This window comes from Chenopodium quinoa, unplaced genomic scaffold (genome assembly GCF_001683475.1).
Source record: "Chenopodium quinoa cultivar QQ74 unplaced genomic scaffold, ASM168347v1, whole genome shotgun sequence".
Classification (NCBI taxonomy): Eukaryota; Viridiplantae; Streptophyta; class Magnoliopsida; order Caryophyllales; family Amaranthaceae; genus Chenopodium; species Chenopodium quinoa.
The window spans coordinates 486,528-512,947 of NW_018743050.1; the positions used below are offsets into that span (position 1 = coordinate 486,528).

The 26,420-nt window shown below is 34.4% G+C and overlaps 3 protein-coding genes and 1 pseudogene across 6 annotated transcripts; 2 read left to right on the forward strand and 2 right to left on the reverse strand.

The window, feature by feature from the left end:
• The first annotated feature begins 6,688 nt into the window (after positions 1 to 6,688).
• Positions 6,689 to 8,458, forward strand: LOC110730827 (serpin-ZX-like). The gene is made up of 2 exons (XM_021910649.1): positions 6,689 to 7,270; positions 7,422 to 8,458. Exons 1-2 carry the CDS (start codon positions 6,878 to 6,880, stop codon positions 8,205 to 8,207), a joined length of 1,179 nt encoding a protein of 392 aa, XP_021766341.1. The 5' UTR covers positions 6,689 to 6,877; the 3' UTR covers positions 8,208 to 8,458.
• Positions 8,459 to 9,619: 1,161 nt separating this feature from the next.
• Positions 9,620 to 15,623, reverse strand: LOC110730828 (phytochrome C-like). 4 transcript variants are annotated; one of them, XR_002513155.1, is made up of 6 exons: positions 15,379 to 15,623; positions 12,481 to 14,619; positions 11,122 to 11,935; positions 10,631 to 10,927; positions 10,169 to 10,502; positions 9,620 to 10,081 (listed from the first exon to the last, which is right to left on the reverse strand). XR_002513155.1 is itself a non-coding variant. In XM_021910650.1 (5 exons), the coding sequence occupies exons 2-5, from the start codon at positions 14,567 to 14,569 to the stop codon at positions 10,289 to 10,291; spliced, it is 3,414 nt and encodes a 1,137-aa protein (XP_021766342.1). In that variant the 5' UTR covers positions 14,570 to 14,619; positions 15,379 to 15,623; the 3' UTR covers positions 9,620 to 10,288. The 4 variants fall into 4 exon arrangements, 3 of the variants coding, with proteins under 3 accessions (XP_021766342.1, XP_021766344.1, XP_021766345.1); XM_021910650.1 differs by having other exon boundaries at positions 9,620 to 10,502; XM_021910652.1 differs by lacking the exon at positions 15,379 to 15,623 and having other exon boundaries at positions 9,620 to 10,502; positions 12,481 to 14,018; positions 14,105 to 14,192.
• A 2,806-nt stretch (positions 15,624 to 18,429) lies between these two features.
• Positions 18,430 to 21,128, forward strand: LOC110730764 (annotated as a pseudogene).
• Positions 21,129 to 21,992: 864 nt separating this feature from the next.
• LOC110730829 (alpha-1,6-mannosyl-glycoprotein 2-beta-N-acetylglucosaminyltransferase-like) lies at positions 21,993 to 23,993 on the reverse strand. The gene has a single exon (XM_021910654.1). The coding sequence runs from the start codon at positions 23,553 to 23,555 to the stop codon at positions 22,275 to 22,277; it is 1,281 nt and encodes a 426-aa protein (XP_021766346.1). The 5' UTR covers positions 23,556 to 23,993; the 3' UTR covers positions 21,993 to 22,274.
• Between the last annotated feature and the right edge of the window lie 2,427 nt (positions 23,994 to 26,420).

Genomic DNA, 26,420 nt, shown 5'->3' on the forward strand with positions numbered 1-26,420 from the left:
CAAAAAAAAAAAATAAATAAAAGCAAAGGTGGAGAACAGCTTGTTGAGTCAGAATGAAAATCCATTAATTCTTAATCACAAATTACAGCAAGTTTATATCAAATTAATCGAGCAAATTGAAGTAGGAAAATAAAATTGTAATGTAACACATACCTTTATCAAATTTAGATTTCAGTAACGATTACTAGTTTTCTTGCTGTTGAATCGACCACTGCTATCGACCCTCTTTCACTTTTACAATGTTACCACCACTAATCACCGATTGTCGCTGTAGGGAATATTTCAAGCATTACCCAAAACTTGAACCCCACTGTGATCATACACTTAAGCATGGTGACGTCCAAAGGGAAGGAAGCTAGATTAAAAGAGTCGCCAACAAGTTTCAGGAACTTGTAAACCGTACGCAGGGTGAAGGTTACACCCCTTAACGATCCAAGAGATCATCAACTCCAATAAGTCTGGAACCAAGACTGGAAGTTCGGGGATGAAGGTACAAATCCAATCTAAAAGAGAAAGAACTCGCCCTAATAATAGACCTCTACTTTATTCTTCTAGTATTCATGTGCGTTTTCTGACTAACCTACAATCAATAGGTTTACCCTAAACCTATTTATCTATGTTGGTCAAATATTAATGCACAAATAAAACTATTATCGGCGATCACTTGAATTACACTACGTGAAAAAATAAAATAGGCACCGGTTTGAACCGGTGCCAATGTGGGGGGTGCCATTTACCCCCCTTTTTGGCACCGGTTCAAAACCGATGCCATAAACAGGTTTTGGCACCGGTTAACCGGTGCCAAAAATACATTAAAAAAAATTTTATCCTCCTTTTGGCACCGGTTAACCGGTGCCAAAAATGTCCAAAAAATAATTTTTTTTTTTTTTTTTTTTTTGGTTTTTTTCACTTACCAATTAAATCAATCAACTGAAAAAAAAAAATAACAATCACAACAAAATCCGAATTGGTTTCAATTTATATAATCAAAAATTTACAATACATAATCAAATCCAAAATTACAATATAGCTCAATTACAACTAACATATAAATAAATAAATAAATAATTACATTATAAATCATAAAAAAAAAAATTATAATGTAAAAATAGAAAAATTACAATATAGATCAATTACAACTTGCATAATCTTCTGTACCTGCACTAATTAAAACAGAAGAAAAAAAATCAATTGGTAAAAATAAGCTTAAGAATAAATAAAAAAAAAACCCAAAAATTCAATTTGAAATAAAAATTCATAATAAATAAAAAAAACCCAAAAATTCATAGTCGAAATCATCAAAAACGAAAAAAAAAAACCAATTAAAAATCAAAATCAATATCGGAAAAAAATCAAAATCGAAATTATCAAAAACGAAAAAAAAAACCAAAACCAAAAACAAAATCCTAGAAATCGAAAACAAAATCCAAAATCAAAAATCAAAATCAATATTGAAAACCAAAAACCAAAATCAAAAACAAAATTCCAGAAATCGGAAAAAAAAAAAACCAAAATCAAAAACCAAAATCAAAATTGAAACCCAGATAACCAAAATCGAAAAAAAAATCCCACAAATCGAAAAAAAAAAACCAAAATCGATATTAAAAGGAAAAATCGAAAAAAAAAACCAATTACGAAAAACAAAACCAAAATCGAAATTGGTGAATCGAAAACAAAAACAATTAAAATCGAAAAAATAAAGCCAGAACTTGAACTTTGAGAGATTTTGTGATGGTGGCGGCGTCTGTTGTTGTTGGTGCTCGAACGTTGTGGTGGTGGCGGCGGCTGTTGTTGTAGATCGAAGGGAGAATATGAGGGAGAGGAGATCGATGGAGATGAAAGAATAAAAAAGAACGAAGAGAGAGAGAAAAGAACGAACAGAGAGAGAGAGGAGATTGAAAGAAGAATGAACAATGGAGATTGAAAGAAGAATGAACAGAGAGAGAAGGAGGAGAGAGAAGGAGAGGAGAGGAAATGGGGGCGGATTAAACGATTTTAGGGTATAAATGTTTAATGCTCCGTTTTTTATTTTTAAAAGGGTGAACCGGTTCAGTGGCACCGGTTCAAACCGGTGCCATTTGCATTTTTGGCACCGGTTCGATCTGAACCGGTGCCTTTTCTCTTCGTCTAAAATCCCGCCCATTTCTGGACCGGTTTTGGGCACCGGTTTAGCCTGAACCGGTGCCATATGGGGGGTGCCTAATGCTTTTTTTCTACTAGTGTTATAATCATATTAACCCTAAACAAGAGGGTGTGATCAAGCAATAACAAAAAAAAATCAAGCAACATAATAATAGTAACAATAATAATAATAATAATAATAATAATAATAATAATAATCATAATTAAAATAATCATGTTAAAGTATAAAAATAGCAAGATCCTAGGCATGATATTAACAAGATTACTAACAATAATTGGTCTTGTATGGACCCGGTTTACAATAAATTATTGTAGACCCAAAATTTGACACTTTCAAATAGTATAATCACATTCTGCATGATATAATCACTTTTTTAGACGATATAATTATCTTTTTGTGAGTCATATTTTGAATTATATAATCTCATTCTCATACTTATTAACCATTTAATGAGATTATATAATTATATAAAATTTAAAAATCATCTTTTGAATGGATGTAATTTACTATTTAATTTGATACTTTTTATAATGATAAATTCACTTTTTGAGGGATACAGTTACATAACAGTTTCAGGATGATATAATCACTTTTGTAGTGATATAATCACATTTCGTATGATATAATCACATTCGTATGGTATACTAGAAGGTTGGGTCTACAATAAGTAATTGTAGACCTGGTCTATTCTAGTCTTTACTAACAAACCCTAGCATGCCACTAAACAATAAAAATCAAAGCTTTAGCCCTAACATGATACTAACATGATATTAGGGAAGAAAATAAAAAGCATCACAACAACCATACTTGCTTGATATTAGGAATTTTTAGTTATTACCCTAAACATGATAATAGGAAGCAATAAAACATTCTAGCATGATATTAGGAATCAAAATAATAATCTAAGCATGATTTGTATATCATAATATCGATTAAGCAATTAAAGTACTTACTTGGATGCCTTGTATCTCTTTCTAATAACAAAATACACACATTAGTAACTTCAAGGAAAATAATAAAATCAAACAATTAAATTAAATAATTGAAATAGAGATTTGGGACCAAACCCTCATAAATATTAAACCTTTCACGTCTAGGGCGAAGGCAACTTCGAATGTGGCTAGGTGTGTCTAGATCTTGTGAATGCGGAATTTTGTTTGTGAAAATTTGTTTAGAAAAAAAAAAAAGAATATCAAGAATTTCTTGATAAGAGTTGGTGATTTGAAAACGGAGGTCTAAGGACGCTATTTATAATGAAAATAGTCCGAATATGATAAAAAAGAATCGGAGCTTGCAAAGGAATAAAACACGCCGTTGTCGCCACAACAACCCCTATAGCCGCGCGATAGGCCTGTTGTCCGATGCTGTAAGACAGTTTTTGCGGATTTTATTTTTATCATCTCTTTTGATCCAGAAGTCCAAATAAGGCATATAATATGTCGTTGGAAAGCTCTTGAAGTCTACTTTCTAACCCAATTAAAATCTTTTGTAGATAAAAAGATCGATATGGCCGAAATAGTGTAAGGGTGTCAGATTTGGATAGAGTTTCATATTCCATTCATTTCTTTTTCGTTATAGCTTGTATTTAATATTATAATGTATCATTGAAAAGATAATTTCAAGATCTATCCAACCATATAAAATTTGGATAAAGATTATGAGGCACAAAAATAATATCTAAATATATTCTATCTCGTACAAAATAAGGATTCTCAAAAGGAGTAGTTTTATTCAATTTCAAACTCTTTGAAACATAATTATCAATCCTAACTCCATTAGGATTTAAGAGAACCTTCTAGAGTATTCTAGAAGACTATAATCAATCATAATAGCTTTAGGAATGATAATTAATAATAGACCCTCCTCTAGATCATTGGACCGTATGTAAGAACCAAACCGGACCCAGTTTAGTATTTTGGCCATAACTTCCTCATTATTCATCGGAATTGGGCTTATAATATATCGTTGGAAATGTCTATTCAAGCCCCATCCAACTACACCATTATTGTACCCTTTTCATGGACCAAACTAAACTATAATACACGTTTTTCATAAATAGGGTAAGAAAAGAAATATTTTCAAAAAACAGAAAGAGGAGATATTTTAATAAAAACATCCTCATCACTAGACTTTTCACACTTTTGCTTTGTTCGATAATCAATGACATGAAAGGTATTCATCACTGGGTTTGGTTTTGGGGAGACACATTTGGGTGTCTACAGTCGCCAAATAATTCTTCACCGCTATCGACCTGCTAAGATTCACTACTACAAAAAATCCCTAATAAGTCAGACTTTTAGAGTCACCTGTACATAAGGTGCGACTTATAAACCTATCGAGTCGCCTTATACTTATTAGGTGACCTGTTAAGTTGGGGTTAATAAAATCAACAAAGCAGCTAACAAGTCGCCTAATATATATGAGGTGACTTGAAAAGTTAACAAGTCGCCCCATATATGCACGCGACTCTATAATCCGACTTATTTGGTGGTTTAAATTAGATTTTCAAAGTCACTTGTACATAAATTGCGACTCGAAAACATGTCGAGTCGCCTTATACATATTAGGCGACTCAATAGGTGAGTTTTGTTATCTATGACTCTCACCTAATGAGTCGCCTAATATGTATAAGGCGACTCGATAGGTTAATGAGTCGCACCTTATATACAAGTGACTTTGAAAAGCTAATTTAACCCACCGAATAAGTCGAGTTGTAGAGTCACATGCATATATGGTGCGACTTGTAAACCTATCAAGTCACCTCATGTATATCAGGTGACTCGATCATTAGGTGCTTTGTTGATTTTAACCCCAACTTAACAAGTCGCCTAATAAGTATGAGGCGACACGATATGTTTACAAGTCGCACCTTACATACAGGTGACTTTAAAAGTTCAACTTGTTAGGTGCTTTATTATATGACCACTACCTAATAAGTCGCCTAATACGTAAGACGCGACTCGATAGGTTAATTTTAAGAATGCATTTAAAATAGTTACATTATCTTATATATATGAAAAGTAACTTTGGCATAATGGCAAGAACTCCAACCTTCCAGGCAAAGAACCAGAGATCAAGCATGCTGAGTGTCATAAACACTGACATTATATGAGCTAATAAAAATAATTGGAAAAAAATGTTGATTTTTTACGTGTCGCCTCTTTCAACACAAGCGACACAATAGATGAACCTATGGAGCCGCCTCTTTTCAACACAAGCGACACAATAGCTTAACAAATAGAGTCACCTAAGCTAAAAACTAATTGGTGACTTATATAAAAGTTATCGAGTCGCCTCAGAGGCGACTCCTAAAGTTGAAAGCTATTGTGTCGGTGGTTGTGGAGTCGCCTTTAAAATGACTCGTTAGGTCATTTACAGGCGACTCGATAGGGGTTTTTTTGTAGTAGTGATTGTTTTAGTGCGACTTGGAAATGAAGGAGAGGATATAGATTGAGAAAGATTAAGTTAGGCGGAAATAACGAGGAATGATAGAGGAAAAATCTAGGGAAAGAGAAATGAATACTTACCTACTTGGTGACTAATAAAGTTTTAAAAAAAATCAAGGCAAGAGGTGTGTCAAGTCTAACAAAAGGTTGTTATCTTTTTCTTTCAAATTTTCTAACCTAAGTATTGGGCCCTACTACATATTAGACATCCGTTGGTGACTAATAAAGCTGTAAAAAATCAAGACGGATCTCTTACTTTTTTTACTTTTTTTTTTTATCTCCATAGTGGTGAGGCCTATTACACGTTACAGACCCGTAATCTATGATATTAGGTCTCTTACATAAAACAAACATGTTGGTTGATATGACGGGTCTTTTATTTGGGGTCCCTTATTCAAATTTTGTAGTAGTGTTTGAACTTAACCCGGCACCGATTACACCCAACTTGAACTTAGCTCGAAACCGATTTGACCTGACCTGAACTCAAACCGAACCAATTTTGACCCGACCTGAACTTAACCCGAATCAAAATTGACTCGAGTATTATTCGATTCAATCCAATGTGTCTTTATCCGAATTGATATTAACCCAACCTGATTTTAATTTAACCTAATTTTGATTTGACGTGATTTTAAAATTTACCTATATATGAATATTAATTTGGTCAACCCAACCAAACCCGAAAAGTATCTAAATTAGAATTGATCAAATATCGAATCAACATTAGTAATCAACCCAAAACTTAACATAACTGAAATCAATCGAACTAGAACCAACCCGATCTAAAGTCATCCAACCAGAAATTAACCTGGTCAAACCCATACTGAACCCAACCTGAATTTATCCGAACCGAGTATGAACCGATCTTAAGTTAGACCGGATGGATCCAAAACCCATATTGACTTGACAGGCCTTGACTCGAATTTGACCCGACTAAAAAAAGACCCAATCTTAACAGGGTAATTTTGAACTAAGTATATCTGGTCCACAGACCCGTCTCGTCATGGATCAACCCAAACTCCACCCGGTTATCCGAATTAACAAATGTAGGTGTGTTGATTTGTTGAGCTCTTTCATTAAAGCAAAATCATAAAGTTAATCAGACCAAATCTCATCTCATCCATATTATAAAAAGTAAGCCTACAACTCACAAAAAAAAAAAAAAAAAAAAAAAAAAAAAAAAAAAACCTTAATTAAGCTGTATTAGGTTCTAATAAAGAAAAGTAAAAATAAAATAAAACCGTACTACTACTTTGTAAATTTATCCATAACTAAAGTGTTCTTAGCGATGGACCATCAACAATCACTCACCAACCTAGCAGACGTCTCACTGACTCTCACCGGCCGTCTGTCGTCAACGGAGGCGAATAAGAACAAGAACTTGGTCATCTCACCACTCTCACTTCATGTCATACTTGGTGTGATCGCTGCCGGATCATCTGGCTCAACTCGTGACCAACTTCTTACGTATCTTAAGGCTAATTCCTCTGATGAACTCAACAAACTTTGTGCAGAGCTTGTATCACTCGTCTTTGCTGATGGCAGCGCCACCGGTGGGCCTAAGTTGAGCTATGCTAATGGTGTTTGGGTTGATCAAACTCTTCCTCTTAACCCCACTTTCAAACATCTACTTGATCATGTTTACAAAGCTTCTTCTAATCAAGTTGATTTTTGCAACAAAGTATGTACACTTCTACCACTTCACCAAAGTTTTGTTTTATTTATTTTTGTTTGTTTAAAAGTTTGAGTTTAATGTTCATCAAATTTCTATATAATTTGTTATTGCAACCTAATCGAGTAATCGTATGATGTCTATGCATACATGTATGCAGGACAACGAAGTGGCCTTAGATGTGAATTCATGGGCTAAGGACAAGACTAATGGCCTTATAAGCGATTCGTTAGCTCCTAACTCCATTGATTGCAACACAAAGCTCATCTTTGCAAACGCAATATACTTCAAGGGGGCATGGAAGGAGAAGTTTGATGCATCACGAACAAAGGAAGATGACTTTTATCTATTGAATGGCAACTCGATTAAGGTTCCTTTTATGACCACCAAGTATGATCAGTTCATCAAAGCTTTCATTGGTTTTAAAGTTCTTCGTCTTCCTTATGAACAAGGAGAAGAAGATAAGCGTCAATTTTCTATGTATCTCTTCCTTCCAGATGAGAAAGATGGGCTTCCCGCCTTGATGCAGAAACTAAACTCAGAACCTGCTTTTCTACATAAGCTTCTTCCACTATTAGCTCAAAAAGTTCAAGCAGTTGAATTTAAGATTCCTAAGTTCAAGTTTTCATTTGGATTTGAGGCTTCAAATGTTTTAAAGTGGTTGGGAGTTGAGTTGCCCTTTAAGGAGGGTGGCCTTACTGAAATGACAGACTCATCATCCGCCATGGCTCAGAAACTTTATGTTTCAGACATTTTCCAGAAATCCTTTATTGAGATCGACGAGGAAGGGACTGAATCTGCTGCTGCTTCTAGAGCTCTATTTAAGTGTTGCAGAATGCCCATGTTAAATTTCGTAGCTAACTATCCATTTATGTTCCTTATAAGAGATGACATAACCGGAGCTGTGTTATTCACTGGACAAGTTATGAATCCTCTTGAGGATTAAAAAGTTCGAGTTAGAATCAGTCTTAGACAATTGTAAATGTATCTAGTATCAATGTTGTGAGCGTGTTATAGTTAATTATTATGCTTTTCATTTGAAATTTATTTAGTGACACACTTTGGCAAGTCATCCATCTATTTGTATTTCCTCTAGGGGATATGATCTGTAATGTATATCAGAGATATTGGTGTAGTCTGATAACAAATAAAGTCAGAGTTTGGTTCGCAACATCTTAACAAATTAAATACAGTAAGAATTGTATCCATGAATCTCTTTATTTGGCTTTGCAAGCCTGAATTACTAAAGGGACATTCTCTTGTAGCATCACCATTACTTTAATAAGGAGTACGAAGCAATATATATGGCCCTGAGATAAACTACAAAAGGCATTCAAAGTGATTTTCTCATCACTTTCATAACACAAAAGTAAAGCCACTTTGTCACAGTATCCAAAAGCCAAAACAAACAGTAATTCTGACAATTTATAATGCAATTCACACTTCGTTTCAACCTGAGAAAAAGAAATGCAGAATGCCTGTGTTAAACTTCGTAGCTAACTATCCATTCGTGTTCCTTAAAACAAATTACATAATCGGAGCTGTGCTATTCACAGGACAAGCTACTTCCTAGCTAACAATTCTATTAACTTATTCAGAAATTTAATCATATTTTACAAAGTTACTCGGGGCATTGCCCATGCATGGATGCACCAGATTTTTTCAGACATCAAAAACCAGTACATGAAGACTACTGTGTCAAACAAAGAAAGTAATTATTTGGAATCAGGATGAGGTATACATGACAAACTTCACTTGTTACGATCTTGCAAGTCATAACTCCAGAGGGTCAATACCTATACGCTGATATGATATAATATCTTTGATGACTTTGTAAGATGTATCTATTACAGTACGAAACATACCCAGGAAGCTCATAATCTGGCTTTGCAAGTCAGAATGTAGGGGACCTGCTTTTCGCATCTGTGCAACCTTTAATGAAATATATGGCCCTGAGAAAAACTACAGAAAGCAGTATACATACTGATTCTTTTATCACAAACATAAAGCAAAAGAAAAGCTACTTTCTCACAATATCCATAAAGCAGGGCATTTACAGTACATTAGACGTGAATCTTTATCATGCGAATTCACACTTTCTATTTTCAATGGTTTTATATACTCGATTTCACAGATAAAAATGCAAAAAAGAAAAAAAAGAAGCATAAAGGAATAGCAGTAGACTTACATATGACAATCGATGAAAATGCCAGAAAAACTGTGTAAAACAGAAAATCCATTGATTCCATTCCACTCCTCTTTAATGTTGCACTGTTGCAGTTGATTTGGAGAGATGGAATTACTTTGGCCATTGATTCTACAAAGAAGACTTTCCGGAAAACAATTGAGAGATGGACATAGTTAGAAAGTTTTAAGCATAGTCATACAAACCCATGTCAAGCAGTGGATTAATGTCAATTAGATGTTTGTTGCATATACAGACTGACTCTTCTATGAACCTTGAGGTATTCTGCCCTCTATTCATCAGATTTTCCCATATTCTAGCTACAGCTACTGTTATCGAACTACAATCTGAAGACTATCTCCTAGAAGAGAGTACCCTGGAGCCCTCTTTTGCACAAACCAACCTACCTGATTTAGCTACTTCACAAATTACAACAGAACAGAAGTGACAGATCAGCATATATACATATCTGTTTTATTTTACTCAGCTTCATCCTGTAGAGAAACATCGAAAATAATCTGCACATAGCAGCTCATAGGGTACATATCACCTCCTTACCGAATTCATTTGGAAGTCATTATTCTGACGAATATCCACCATTTTCAAAGTCCTAAAATATTCCCTTCAGCTACAGCCTACAGCTTCCAATAAAACCACAAGTTCAGAATGTAACTGAGGGCTTGAACCACAAAATGGAACACTGAAAGGTGTGAAAGCCCCACCTGCAAACAATGTCTGAAAACTGATGCTAGGCTACAGAGATCAGTTCTTGAACTGCCTTCTTGGAATAAGATTTCTTCCAAGTTTTGACAGCATCTTTGCTTAAGAAGTTAAAAGTAATTTCACTTGTGGCCAATATCTTGGATGAGCGGAAATTCCAGGTGAATGATGAAAGATGAGTGACCTTCCCCCCTAAGATATTGCAGAGTACCATTCATGGTTCTGACAAGCTTGTGGCTAATGTACAAGCTCAGTCCTTCTCTTGACATGCCTGTGTTTCGGTGGAACATCTCTTGGATCAGATCTTCTGGGACCCCTGGGGATGGATGTATAATCCTGCAAGGAAAAAGACTCGTCAGTATTCATAATTTTATCAGTAATGGATGACAGTAGCATTTGTAGTGTGTTTTCTTCTTATTTTAGGTTTAATTGATCATAACATCAAACTTCCATCAGGTAATTACCTAAATTCAACACGAAGAAGTTGCATCTTTTTTCCTAGAGATTCCCTTCTAGGATTTACCATGAACATAACAGAGGATCCACTGCATGCAGGGGTAAAACGGATAGCAACCGCCAAAAAATCTGAAAGGACTTGCTGTAGCCTCAAACTGTCTCCATCCAGATACATAGAAGATAGACCAGAAGGTGAATTACGCATGAGCTGCACCTGGCTTTCCTGGCTAAAGGGCATTACCTGACTCATGACAGCCTCAAGAGCATCCCCAAGATTGAATTTAGCAGTTATGGTTTCCATGTAACTGCAAGCAACAATCAAAACTCAATTTGTAGTATAAGATATTGATAGAAAATTCAAAAAAGAATAAACAATTTTAAGTTGACAGAGAAGTGATAATTTTAGCTCAGACAACCACCTTGAATTTTCAAATGAAGGAAGCAGAAAAAGGAAGATAATGAAAAGGAAAGACTCCAAATTCTAAAGTTATTATCTTACCCTTCCTCAATGCTTGGGATATCAGTGTCCTCAGCGATCTTCATTAACTGATCTTCACACAATGCCCTTGTCACCATCAACTGCTTTTGCCCTCCATTCAACTCAGATGATTCCACCAAATTGCGTGTAAATAGCATCCCTTGTATTGGATTTCTGATTTGCTCTCGGAAATATGCTAACTTATTTAGGGTATTCTCAGCAGCCTTTTTTGAAATCCTTTGCAAATGCACGGTATATTGAAGTTCTGGACTTGGTAAATGGAGAAAACACAAAACTCCAGTGACCTTTCCTTCAGCATCAGTTCGTGGACTTGCAGAGAGCAATGCATCAACACATTTACCATGCCGATCCAAGAACATAAAACGCACTTTATCTGCATCCGCACCTCCAATTATTTTATTTAGTAGTATTCTGAGCTTGGTTAAGGTGTCATGATCTTTGACCTGGCAACCGTTACTTTCAGTAGTGAACACCTCCCCAAGAAGCATCCGACCAATGGCTTCCTCTTTCCCAAAACCAGATAGTTTTTCCATTGCATCATTCCACTCCAAGCATAGACCTTGCTCATCCATCATAAATATTGGAGGAATAAGATGATTAGGGTTCCTCACAATTCCAGTATAATCACCCTGCAGTTGAGTATATTTTTCCATAATAACTTTCTGTAAAGTAACATCTTGCCCGATAAAGCAAATTCCTGTAACATTTTCATCCACATCCCGACTACAACATGCATTTACTGAAACCACAGGGTTATCCTTTTCTAGGGAACCAAAGGTTCTTAATCTTACTTCAACATCTTTCTCTTCTATGCCTGCCAATTCAAATTTTCATGGAGATCAGCATAGAAAAATATTAGTAAGTATATAGAGTAAAGTTAATTTATAAATACGAACACAAATGATCTCCCACGATCTTACTCAAAGCACATGTGTATACTATGATCACTTGTCAGGATTTTCACATACCTTTCATTTTTTCCTGAAAAAAAAAGAAATTTTTTTTGGGTGTTGGGGTGGAGGGGTAGAGCAGGAAATTCCTATCACGTGATGTTGGGTGTAAATTCCATTTTACTTTTATCAAATCAACATCAATATAAAAATCAACAACCGTGAGGTAATTTGCAGCTACATTAAACATTTAAAACTTCCAGATATAAAAAATACACTATCATGTTCAGCCTAGAGAAAATAAATAAAGTATGAAAATTTTAATTGTTATGCATATGAGTAGCCAAAACATCAGTGTGATGAATAATTGAAAAATGATACCATCCATCTTTTATAAAAAAGATGCTTACTGTTAGTGTGGTATAATAGCTGGAAGAAGGGAACACAAATCAGAGTATAGACTGACTACCTTGTACAGCCAAGGAGAGGACATTTTTAATTGTTCCAACTGTTTCGTCAGCAACAACATCAACTAAAGGTAAGCCAACTGCTTTCTCTATAAGCAAACCAGTTAATTCTGCCATTCTGACATTCCATCCATTAATGACACCAGACGCGTCCACAGAGAAAATTGGAACAGCAGCTGTTTCAATGAGACGAATCATTTCACCAGTCACAGTTTGGAGTTGATTCACTAGTGAATTATCAACTCCAGGCACATTCACAATCATTTTTGAATTGTTTGTAGTGGTTTTTGAATCATCTGTAATTGTAGCACTATCCTTCAATAATCTTCGTAATATGAGCTGTAATGAATGGATAGCATCCATCTCCATGTCTTCCCAAGGTAGACTTCTCCACTTGACTACCTCTAAGAAGGCATTAAATGATGATCTTGGATGCATCTTTCTTCTATCATCGGTGTCCACAGGGTCATGTTTTGCACAACCCCATTTTATTTCTTTCACTGTATGGGACCTAAACCAAAACAGGATATCTTTTGAAGTTATCCTAACTGCAACCATCCCACAGACTGCATCCCCAAGTTGTGAAGCATTAGGGTAACCAGCTTCCTTTAGGCTATCAGTACTGAATCCTTTAGTGGGGCCATGGTGATCAACAAGCCACTGAGCTATATCTCTAAGCTGTTCCTCAGTTGGAGTGATACCAAGGGCCCATACTTTGCTCTTAAAGATGAGTGCAGCTCCATCGCACTTAATCAGGTCCATTACAGTAGGTGATTGGGTAACAATGGCTACAGGGGAGTCTCTCATGAGCATATCACAAAGCACAGTTTGAATTTTCAATATGTGGTTTTCCCTCATTTCAGCAGCCAAACCAACTTCCTTGTTTATTTGTATGCCAAAGACCTGAACTAAACGCTCACATGCAGATCTTCGAGGAAATGAAAAAAATCTGGATCTTGTGTGATGACACACAACCAAGCCCCATAGCTTTCTTCCTCTCTGTCCATCATTAACCTCATCATCATCTTCATTAATTGTCACAGCCATTACAAGGGATGCAATGGTACCCATATTTGCCATATATTGTGCATGACAACCATGGGGCGCTCTTAAAGTTGATCCACCAAGACTCAGTGGTTGAGTCAATTTTTCATCTTGAATCACCTTCACGGGAGAAGCAAGACAATCACATATCATCCTCACCTTGTTTCTCAAAAACAAAAATCTCGAAGCTTGAGGTATATCTGTTGCTGGATAATGCAAACCAAGATAAGGTTCCAATTCAGGCCTACAATACTCAGCAATCACTTCCCCATGCTCATCGTCATGAAATTTATACACCATTACCCTATCATAACCCGTTAATTCCTTCACTTCGTCAACTAAAACATCACAGAAAAGTTGAATATTTTGGCCGGGCAATGATCGCAATCTTGACATCCCGTTAGATGCAAGCTTATAAGACTCTAAAGCTCCTGCAGTTACATCTGTATCATCAGCAATTACTGGCTCCAAGTCTATGACCAACCCCACATCAATTCTGTGCAGAATGGCATAAAAAGGCTTATGCGAGTTTTTACAATGAACAAGCAAGGGATTGAGAAGATTAACCTCAGAAACACGTACAGCTTTTTGCAGTGAAGAAGCACTTGATTCTTTAAAAAGAGTTCTTACATCGGTTCCAAGATTTAGAACCTCACGTTGTTGGAAGCTAGGGGCAGCAGTTGGATTTAACTCCAACAGCTCAGGGGCATTTTTACTGTACGCAAGGATACGGAAGTCCTGCTCATCAATGGCAATCAGACACCCGAAAGACTGGACAAGACTCCCTCTTTGGATCTTTTGAAGGTAGGATGACACTGTTGAAGGAGAGATATTGCTAGTAGAATTTGACAAATTGACATCAACTGAAGATGAATAATCAAAGTGGCGCTTCGACTCATCAAAATCCAAAGCAAGCTTGGCATCAATGGGGGTTTGAGCCATTACCCAGGCATCATGCCTCGAACGAGCCGAACTACCCCTAGAACTTGTCCTCTGAGTTGACCTTGAAGACATCTTACTTGTCCTCTGAGTTGACCTCGAAGACATCTTTCACTGCAACTCTTCTTTCTTCTACAAGCTTATTTAATTAACTCAACCTACACAATCAGAGTATAGTTACTTAATTAGTTCCTTACTGCCCAAAATCAACAAAAAAACAATAATGGAATTCAAGAAAAGAACCCCAATTATTCTTCCAAATGACGGAAAAAAATTCAAATGTGAGGAAAACCCATTTAAGTTAGCCTTCAAATAACAAATGAACAAACAAAAAAAACTAATCTGAACAAAACCCATTTCATTTACTCCTTCAATTATTAAATGTAAAGAAAATGTAAGTTCTATAAAACCCATCTCAATAAATAATCCATTAATTCTTTCAAAAAAAAATAAATAAATAAAATAAAATAATCCATCAGTATTCAAAAGAATAAAAAAAATTCAAATTTGAGTTAAACCCATTTCAAATTAGCATTCAATTACCAAATGAAAAACAAAGATTACAATTTGAATTAATTTCAATTACTCCTTCAAAAATCAACAGAACCATTCCATTTCAATTAATAATCCTACAATTATCAAAAGAACAAATCAAATTTGAGTAAAACCCAATTCAGTTTAGCCTTAAGACACACACAAACTATCCAAATTTCTCACCCAATTCTCATTTCTACATTCTAATTACCTATTTCAGTGCAGCAAATTCAGTAAAATTGCTCAAGCAAAATCATGAAGTATAAGCAAATACACAGCATAACAATCACCATAACAAAAGGGACTATAAAATTAGGCATAAAATTGCAAATTCAATTCAAATCAAAATTCAAATTCATAAAGCTGAAAGAAAATGAACATACCATGTAATTATACCGAAGGGCTTGAAATTAAGAAAAAACTGGATAGAAGAGAATCATTTAAAAAGCAAGGATTTGATGTTAAGAAGAACACAAAACCCAAATAAAAAAAGTGGAGTGGAATCATGAATTTTTGTTAAAGGTTAGTAATAGAAGTATAAAAAAAAAAATTGGGTCCACCAAAGAAGTTGAGAGATGCCTCGAAGCAGATCTCTTACGAGGGAAAGAAAGAAAGCTGACTGATTGTTTGTTTGGTTCATCTTCAATTTTTGGCCCCACATTTGTGGTTATTGGTCAGCCAACACTCTGGTAAAAAAGACTCAAATTTGAAGAATCATATTCAACTGATTTTAATGTTTCTTTGTTATTCTCATTCTCTTATCATTCCTCAAATGAATTTTCTGATTTCTCCCATGAAAACTTTGAATAACTATCTATAAATAATTAAATATAACTAAAGTAACTGTCGCGGATATCATTATTTTTCACATGTCAACTTCTTGTAAAAAAATTTCCCTCCAAAACTAATAATGACATCATTAATTTTTTTTATCAACCTAAATAAAAATTAGAAAATGCTAAATTAATTATATATTTTTCTAATAGATTTTATATTTGAATTGACTAATTATGCAATTTTCATTGGAGAATTAAAGGAAGGTCGGACTATTTCATTTTCTTATAAACATTACGGAGTATCTTTTTCTCCTATTTTATATATTTTATACAGATTATATGAATTGGGGTGTCCACTCTTTATTAATTTATCAATTTATTAGATTTTTTTAAAATTATTTCTATTACGTACATATTACACACAAATAAGCTAAAAGATATTGTTAAAATCATAAATTATTGTTAAACGCGTGCATCGCGCGAGCCTAATCTAGTGATGATTATTTTTGGATCATAGACAAAGACTCGAGTTGTATCATAAAAATGATAAAACATTTGTTGATTTTGTAGGAACTATGGTTTGATGTAAAATGTTTTGGTGTAAAATGATTTTCCCATTTTCCTTTATTTGGTTTGTGAAGGCATGAAAAACAGTTTTCCTATGCACCATGGTGGAAAATTGCTGTTCTGTTTCTTTTTTTTTTGGGCAAACATTTTACTTTATAATACAAGGGAAGCCATATTTTACTTCATCCTCTATACCTCTTTATTACTTCCCTCACATACCCACTCATATTTTGATATTTCTTGAACTTTCCTTGTATGAAAAAAAAATAATAATAAAAAATCCTAATTTACAATTGTGCTTTTCGTTTAAAATATGTTTTTCATGAAAACTAAATTTTTTCATTGAAAATGTTTTACATCAAACCAAATGGGGCCTAAGTGATTAGATAGTTACCATTCAATTTATTTGTACGCATAGCCAATCTTTATCGGAGTACGAAGCTACTCATAGGTATGACTAAATTTGATTTGTAAGGTTTCACCTTAAACTGAAAAGAAAATCACCACAGTATAATCCTAATCTAATCGAATTGGCCAAATTTGATTTGAATAATCCTACAATAGTTAACACCACATGACCACACTAGAGTTTACTTGTTTGATGATAGATGCCAATCAATTTTTGTAGGCAATAGGTTCATTCTACTTTGTATTAGATTTTGAAGTTTACTTAAGAAATTTTTAACGCATAGCATCAACTTTTATATATCTCAAATTAAACTCTAAAGTTGCAGATAATAATTAACGAAGGTAGTAGTATTTGTAGATTTTTTTTTCATAACTAAGGAGGGATGGAGGACAAATCTTAAGTGTAACCCTCATGCACATGTGACATGTCTCATACAAAGTAAATTGTAATTGCTTTATTTTTTTTTTTTTTGGAAACAAAGTAAATTGTAATTTCATAACTATAAAGTATATTTCTACAATTTAATACTCTATTTTCTTGTGGCTATCTAACATTATAGATTTTCGATCTTTATTGTAGATCATTACAAGAATAATTTTGACCTTATATATAGATACTTTTTTAAAAAAATCTTTCAACATTACAATACTATTTTTTTCTTGAACTAAGTGGCAATTTGTCAAATAAAAATTTCATTCATGACTACAACAGATTGATAGACCCATCATCAAAAAACTCTATAAATCACTGTGATATGAAATAGGGTATGAAAAATGTACGATTTGCAACAACGATTTAACTCTGTTGGAAGAATGTTTTTACTTGATTCAATTGCCATGTATGTATTATATTTAAATCTCTTTGTAAATATCGTATGACTTTTTATTTATGAATTAATCTTATGAATCAATCTTTATTAAAAAAAAAAAAGTGACATTTTGTCATATGGTCAAAATTTAGTTTTCGCCTTAACAAAGGAATATAACAAATAGAAGCTTTAACCACATGAGATATAACAAATCTCATATTCGTTAATTGTAATTACTACCTCCGTTACATATTATTTGCAACGATTAGACATTTTTCCTCTCTACTTTATGTCAAATCGTTGCAAATAATATGTAACGGAAGTAGTAAGTTTTTTTATATGCCGTCTATTCTTCATATGCATATTGCTTGTATCCATGACCTAATTTCCTAGAGAATCCAACAATTTATACGGCCACATAAGTTCATAAATACAACTATACAAGCACGCCATCAAATAGTCTAATAGCTTCATCTACGAGAAACATGTATGAAATATGTTCCCACGAAACAACCAAAATTGTTCTTGTTACCAATTAAATTGCCTAAACACTAAAACACCTCTAAAATCTGTCAAAACTAACACATCAAAAAGTCCAAATCAAACATTTTGAGTTCGTTCCAAAACCAAAAACCTTCCTCAAAATTCGACAACAATGGCCACAATTCAAGCCCTTAAACCTTGTTCCTCCATTTCATACAACACTACTCTCAACAGACGTCGCAACCATTTCCAAACAATCACCTCCCTTAACAAAGTCACCTTCCTAAACACTAATAATAACTTCAACAAAATCAGGAATGCCATTGTCATCAATCATCCTAGATCTTTCCCACCAAAACCCGTCCTTGTATCGTCCTCAAGAAGTTTACGAATGTCTGCCATATCGGCTTTGACGTTGGATGATCCATGCTTATCGTTACGAAATCCCACCATTGTTATGGGATCGTATGGTTCGTCGCCTTCGGTCATTTTAGAGAGGCCTAAACCAGAGTTGGATGTCAAGACTAGCAAACCTGTTCTTGAGGTTAGTGTTTCTTGGATTTTCAATGTGTTCCTTTGTTAGGGTTTGTGGCATTTAATTAACTATTAAGTGGTTTTAGTCATTATTAAAAGCTTCGTTTAAGGGAAATGATGTAGACGTGTGTATTTAATTACTTGATGCACGTAAACTATTATAATCGTCACGTTTTCATGTCTAAATCATACGTAGAGTAGCATATACCAACTAGGGGCCTGTTGAACTCAGCTGAACTGAACTGAGCTGAATTGAATTGAATATTTTGTAAGAGAAGAAAATTAGGAGCGGAGCTGAACTGAACTGAAAATAAACGTATGAGAACAGGCCTAAGCTAGCACTTGCCTCCCCTGTTTTGTGTTGTATTATCAGAGTTAAGCTTAAATAAATGTGTGTGTGTGATAAAGAAATATGTTTATATTAATGTGGTGTTAGTCATTATTGAAAGCTTCGTTTAAGGGCAATGATGTAGACGGGCACAAACCATTTTTAATTTGATGCAAGTAAAACTATTATATATGTCACGTTTTCATGTCTAAATCATACCAACTAGGCTAGCACTTGCCTCCCCTGTTTTGTAGTTGTACTATTAGAGTTAAGCTTAAAAAAAATGTGTTTGTATGATGAGGTAATATGTTTATGTTGACATGGTGGTGTATACTGATACAATTGACTAATTGATGTGGGTTTTGAAGGCTACAGTTGGGGATTTTGATCACAACAACGGCGATAACATTGGTAAAGGCAATGTGGGTGGTGACGGTAAGGGTGGTGGAGGTTCTGGTGATGAAGATGATTACTTTGAGGATTTTGACGATGAGGAGGAGGGGGACGACGAAGGACTGTTCAGTCGCAGGATATCTCTGCCAGAGGTATGAAAACAACGGTATAGATTGTATAAGAACGAGCTAACAGACAATTAAGTGTTTATTCTTGTGAAATTTCAGCTGTTTGATAGAGTTTTCATTGATGCGGTATTGAGTGAGTGGCAGAAGACATTGCTTGAGTTACCTGCAGGAATTCGTCAAGCATGTGAACTGGTACAAAAGCTAGATTTTACAGCATTTTTGATTTTATGATCAATCTTAGGCCGTAAACTTGGATTTTCATTGAATTCAGGGTGCAGTAAGTTCAGCTCAATTGGTGAAATACCTGATGAACGAGGCGAGGCCATCCTTCACCAGAGCACTACATCGAAGGCTTCATAAGGATATGTCAAGGGAATTCCTTGGGAGGTACTCCGTATAAACTTAAACTTAACATCTGTGATCGGTGTATTTGCAATCATAACTTCAGCTTCTACGCATCTAGTGCCATAATAGCAGATCAATAATGCTGTCAATAAATCACTTGAATTTGTAATGCAGATTATATGACCATATTATATGATTTACTGACATGTCTTTCATACAATGAGTGTTGATGGAATGAACTGAGCATAATATATGACCTTAAATCCTCGATATGCTGCAACAGGATAATGGCAGACCCTTCGTTTTTGCATAAGCTTCTGTTTGAGCAGTTTGTCACTATTGCTTGTTCTGTTCGGTCAGAAATGAAAAACCGGAAGGGAAGGTATGTGCTTAATGTCTTACTGCTTTTAGAAACAATAGTGATTGACTCTTCCCAAAGTTCCATTCCCTCTGATGTAACAATCTCATTGTTTACATTGTCAATCATCAAACAACTGCCCGACCAAAGTTTTTGTTTTTGTTTGTAACAGAATGAAGTAGGAATGGGATATAGCACTTATAAATGTACTCACAGTAGCAGCGTGCAATTTAGTAATTGTTTGGTCACTCGCTCCTTGCTGCTCATATGCCAATACCTTCAGCTCTGATCTACAGAATAAACTGCAGAAGCTCCCAAACAATGTATTCGAAGCAAGTTATCGTTTTAGAGAATTTGATTTGCAGAAGAGAGTTCTGTCTTTCTTATGCAAGGCTGTACAATTTAGCTTAGTGGGATTTACAGCAGGGGCACTTCAAAGCGCTTTGTTACATCTCCGTACTCAAGGAAAAGAGAGAAGGTTAATTTTTGCACTTCATCTTTGTCTTTTATTTGTTTCGTACAGAGTTTCTTATGCGTGACTCATACAAGTAGGCTGTCTGTGCCAATACCACCTGCAAATACAAATGCACTCGGATATGGAGCTTTCCTCGGCCTCTACACAAATTGGAGGTATCAGATGATATTCGGGATGGATAAACTGCTATTCAACCATTTCAATGTGATTGGAGTTTCCCTGTTTTTCACAGCAGCTTTCAGGTTCGTTTTACCAGCACTTCCTCCTCCCCTCTCCCTCCCATTAATATGAATGGAGTATATCAAAATACATGCTCATATAACAAGTTGTTTTCCCCCCTTGAAGTGACTCTGTAAGAAGGCATAATTTACATGAATTATTTCACAGGATTTTGAATTCACAGCTAGGGGAATTTTCAAGGACAGTGTGGCTTGATACAGAGAGCTTTGCACCAGTGCCTCCTAAGGCACAGAGCGACAACTCTCAGAAAAAAAAGAAGAGTTATAAGGAGGAAAAGTACTTGCAGTAAAGCTTAATAGTCCCTCTTCTTTCAGTAGCACCATTGTTACTCTTTTTAGTCATTGCAAGAAAGGATACGGGACCTGTTTGGCTGTTCCTAAGCTAGTCGAGAAGTTGAGCAGTTACTTGAATTGTACAAAGCCAAGATGAAGCGGCACAGTTGAGCTTATATGCAATTTACACCATGTTCAGTACTAAGCTGATGTCGCAATAGAAGGCTACAAATTTACCTGCCATTGCAGCACAATGCAAAGAACACACAAAGATGCAAACTTATAATACCAACCAGTTATGTGTCCAAGGAAGTTACTTAAGCGACATGGGATGAACTATGAAGTGGTGTAGGGCACTTGTTAAGACTCCAGAGTCTGAATTTATGATCTTATAAGCTTTCTGCCAAATTTTTTCAGAACAGAAATCTATATTCATATAGCAAGCACCAAATCCATCTGGTTTATTCTTGATGTACACATCAGACTAAGCAGGTGAGATTTCATAGAAATTCTTATTAATTCTGCATTTTCTGCCCATATACAACTACTATGGCATACATGTTTACAACATGTTTTGTGAAGGAGCAGTCATTTACAGTGTGTGTGTGTGAGTTGGGGGGGGGGTGTTGGTTGGTCATTCTGCAAGCTCCACACATCGGTAGATAAAAGTTCCAAGACAAAGTGTGGTAAGAATGATAATGCCCCAAACTTGGTTTAGGAAACATGGTTCACTGGAGATAGATCTTGTCAAAAAAAATAAGCCACCAGAGTTTTGCTCTATCAGCATGAACTGAGGCTATTATGCAGACTACAGTATGCTGTGGCATAATAGGATTAATAGCCCTAATAAAGGTGATGAGCACATGAGAGAAGGCAATAGCTGAAAATGTATCCAAGATGATTTTTACTAAAAATAATAAAACTAAATACAATAGCATCTCTCTAATTACCTGAATATTTGTTAGTGATAAAATATACAAGGCATTTTAAAATCAAAGAGCACCAAAAATGTAGGTTGCAAAATCCAAATCTACCCAAAAAGAACACTCCGTATAAGAACACAATAGATACTCTTACAATGTCACAGATGAGGATGCTTGACTTAGACCATCGCGTCTAATGACTCGAATCAGCAAAGCAGCACAGGCCGCGTCTAATGCAAGTCATTGATGATACATGGAGGCAAAATCCAGACATAGCTTATGGTCTCTTGCATCTCCCCATCCTCCCCAACCTTTGAATCCGGCTTTATACCCTGCTTGATGGTCATAAAAAAACACGTCCCACTGTGGGCTAATGTTCACGACTCTGTCATCATTCTGTACTTCAATGTTAACAGAACCATCGTCTAAGCATGCATCTTTATCCCCTTGGCCTTGATGTAACCCACATTTCCCAAAGTGAACAGCACTACTTCTAGGTCCTCGTAATGTATATACAGGACTCCCAAATGAGGGATAAACCTGAGACCACATTGTTATGTCCCAATTGTACTCGTCGAAAAAACAAAATTCTTCAGCCTTGTTGTGGATTTTCTTCCAGACTGTCCGATTAAAAGAGTACCCAACATTCCCCATTCTCTCAGCAACCAATGATGCAATACCTTCTCCTCTACTTTTCACATCCCAGGGAGCCAAATTAACAGCATAACAACTCGAACACTTCTTAGGTTTCAGCTTTATAAGAAGCTGCAGATTCCTATATGCATTGGGAAATATATAGTGATCTTCTTCAATGAAAAGTATATGACCTAAGTGATCCTTAGTCTCCTTCAACCCATCCCACACCGTGTTCATCATCCACCACCAATGATGCTTCAAAGAGACAATCTTCGGGGACCTATGGTTCCCATACTGATCAGGGTTTCCAGCACACTTCTTTTCACTAGCATCATCCTTATCCCTACAGTCTAAAGGAGAAACACCAGGGAAACTATCACTAAAGATATGAGGAGAATACGGCGCAAAAATCTGCTTAACTTGACAGAATTTAACACCCTCCAAAATCTTATTCATCTCTTCGAAATACCCATCATGACTAACTATAAGTAGAGTCTCATTAATCCCCTCTACTCGCGACAAGCTATCAACAACCACTTTGAGATATTGTGGTCTATTATGAACATACAAAACAATAACAACATGATCCTTAGGCAAACTTGGATACAAATCCAAATTCCGGGGAGGCAAATTATTCCGTTCTTCCAACGATTTCGACAATGTATTCTGTTTTGGCAAGTTAATGTCCCGGTGTTTTCGAACAGAACCCGGTTTCAGATTCTCATGTACACTCTCATCATACCCAATTGCAGAATTAGTTCTAATTAGTGAAACAAACAATAAAACCAATGATGTAGCAATAACTGAAATCAGCACAAATCTTCCAAAACTACTAACTCTAACAGGAGGTTTTTTGTTCGGAATCATGGCGGCCGAAACAGACATTATATCCAAAATCAGCTAATTTAACTAGAACAACAATTAATAGGGAAAAAAACCAAGAAAGAGAAGAAATTGTAACCTCATTTGTTGTAATCTTACTGAAGTTGAATCCTCCAAAAAAAAAACCCTTTACTTTGAAATTCAATGAACTCTTTCTACATCAGATAAATTCAGCAATTCCAAGCGAGAAATCAGCAACCCAAAAAACCCTAAATTTGATTTAATGCTAGAAGAGGAATTAAATCGGAAAAATTGAGATGGGGTAAAGAAGGTGAAAGATCTGAACTTGGAAGTTTAAAGGGTAAAATTTAATGAATTTGGGATATTAAAGAGTTGAAGGAGTTGGCAGAAGATTGATGATGGACTATTCAGAAAGAGAAAATGACTGAGAGAAGACTTTGAAGTAAAGACTTGCGGCAGAGAAAGACTTTTCTTTGGCTGTTTGTAATGAAGAAAAATTACTTTGATTATCTTAATTGTTTACCGAGTATTATTAAAAATTACAGAAAAAATTAATTAATTAATTAATTAAATTTATAAAAATAGACATTGTAAATGATTAGGATCAAAGGCATCAAAATTAAAGTTTTTTAGTTTTTATTCGATATCCATGAGATTGAATTATATTAATTCAAAAGTATGCTAAATTTTTAGTCAGGTGACGAGGCAGCGACACTTAGCGTTCTAACTTTTCGCCAAGTGTCGTGTCACTTTGGATAGATTTAAATAGACTTCATAAGATAAAAAGTAGTTTAGAATTATGTTTAAATAGAATTTTAGGATAAAACTAGATGAAGCCCGTGCGATGCACAGTTTGTTTGATTTTTTTTAAATAATGTTTTTTTTTTTGTATTTATGAGCCTAAATTTGTTATATATTTAGATAAAATTCCTAATATTAAAAGATAATATATAATATTTAATTAATTTAAACTTAAAAATCTCATTCGCCAATTTTACTTACATGACATTTAAATTATTTAATTCTAAAAGAAATTAATAATCTCTTATTTAATTGGCTACTACTAAGATTTATAATCCTATATGCCGCACTGAGAAAATTAGATCCTACGTGACTCTCTAAAAACTCGGGAAAAAACTCCCATTTAGTATGTATATATATATATATATATATATATATATATATATATATATATATATATATATATATATATATATATATATATATATATATATATATATATATTAGATTATTAGTTTAGAGTTTTATTTTTGATAAAATACCAACAATATATATATATATATTAGATTATTAGTTTAGATTTTTATTTTCGATAAAATACCAACATTTCAGAGGTATAAATTGAATTATAATTTTATTCAAAAAAATTATTAGATTATTATTTTCAAAAATTACCATATAAATTTTTTTTTTATATCATCATATTTTTTTTTGGAGCGAAAGAAGTGTTTGAAGTGTAAAACATACATTTATAATATATAATAATTAGCTAAAATAATATACTTCACAACCTAGAATTTTATCAATGTGTAGACCTGTCAATTAGGGTCGGGTCATAAGTCATCTCGGTTGGATCACTTCAGGTTACGAGTCAATAAATGTTCAATACTTGCCCAAAGTTTTGAGTTCGGGTCAACCCAACGGGTTTTGAACATTTATTTTATTTTATTTATTTATTGCTTTTTTTTAATGTATTAAATTAAACATTTTCACCAAATGTCTACTAGATAGCAAATCATCACAAAAGCACATTAATTCCTAACTAATTTTGTATCAATGATATATTTAAAATTTGATATATAGATTATAATTTTATCTTAAAATTCAATAAACAGCCCGGGCACCGCACGGGGAACAAAACTAGTGACTAATATAATTAGGGAATTTGTTTTCTTAGTATTATCTAGTTTAGATAAATTCTTATCATCATTATGTTTATTTATGGAAAGTATTGTATGTGGCTGATAGGTTGTCGTACACCTGTCAAAAATAATTCCTAACAAACCAACTAAAAATGTAGTAGGGTAAGTAGGGTCGAATCCACAGAGAGATGGCTATTTAATCTAGCTTTCAAGGCATGGAGAAACTAAACTACGTCACGAAAATGGGATAAAAATATAGTCCAAATTAAAAGAGGGATAAAATAATTAATAAAAAGACCTAGGGTTATGGTTCACCATGTTTATAGTTCTAAATCTATCAAATATCAATAACAATTCAATCAATCAATTATCTAGAGAAATTGCTAAGCCTACGGTCGGGTCTCAACGCTCTCAATTCAACATATGTAGTTCGGTTGCTAACATAACCAAAATTGCTAATTGTAGTAGCCTCTAAAAGTAAGATCTTTCAATTCAAACTCTTATTAACAATAATTAATCAAACAATTGATCAGGTTGCAAGATTAACAATAAAACATTATCAATAAAAGAAATCAATAATCAAAATATCAATAATATCAATCAAGATTCATTATATAAACATGGATTCCCAAACCCTACAAATAAACTACTCAAACATAATATATAATAAAAGCTAGATCTAAGGAATAAAAAATAATTAAAAGCAAGAAAATAGAAATGAAATACCTCAATGAATTAAAATAGTAAACCCAAGAAGCATCCATGGAGATGCCATGAGAAACTAGGGTTCAAAAGAGAAAACTAAAAAAACGTAAAATAATAAAAGATATAAAAGGCATAAGGGAAAAATAATATCCCTTGAGTATTTATATTATCCTAAACCTAAATAAAATAGGAAAATAAAAATAACAAAAAAAGTTTAATGATTGATCGAATTTAAGAGTTGTAGTCCACATAGGACTCCTTGATCATCAAATGCGCGCACCACCCATCGGGCGATGGGTGGCCGATGGTTGGAGGAGCT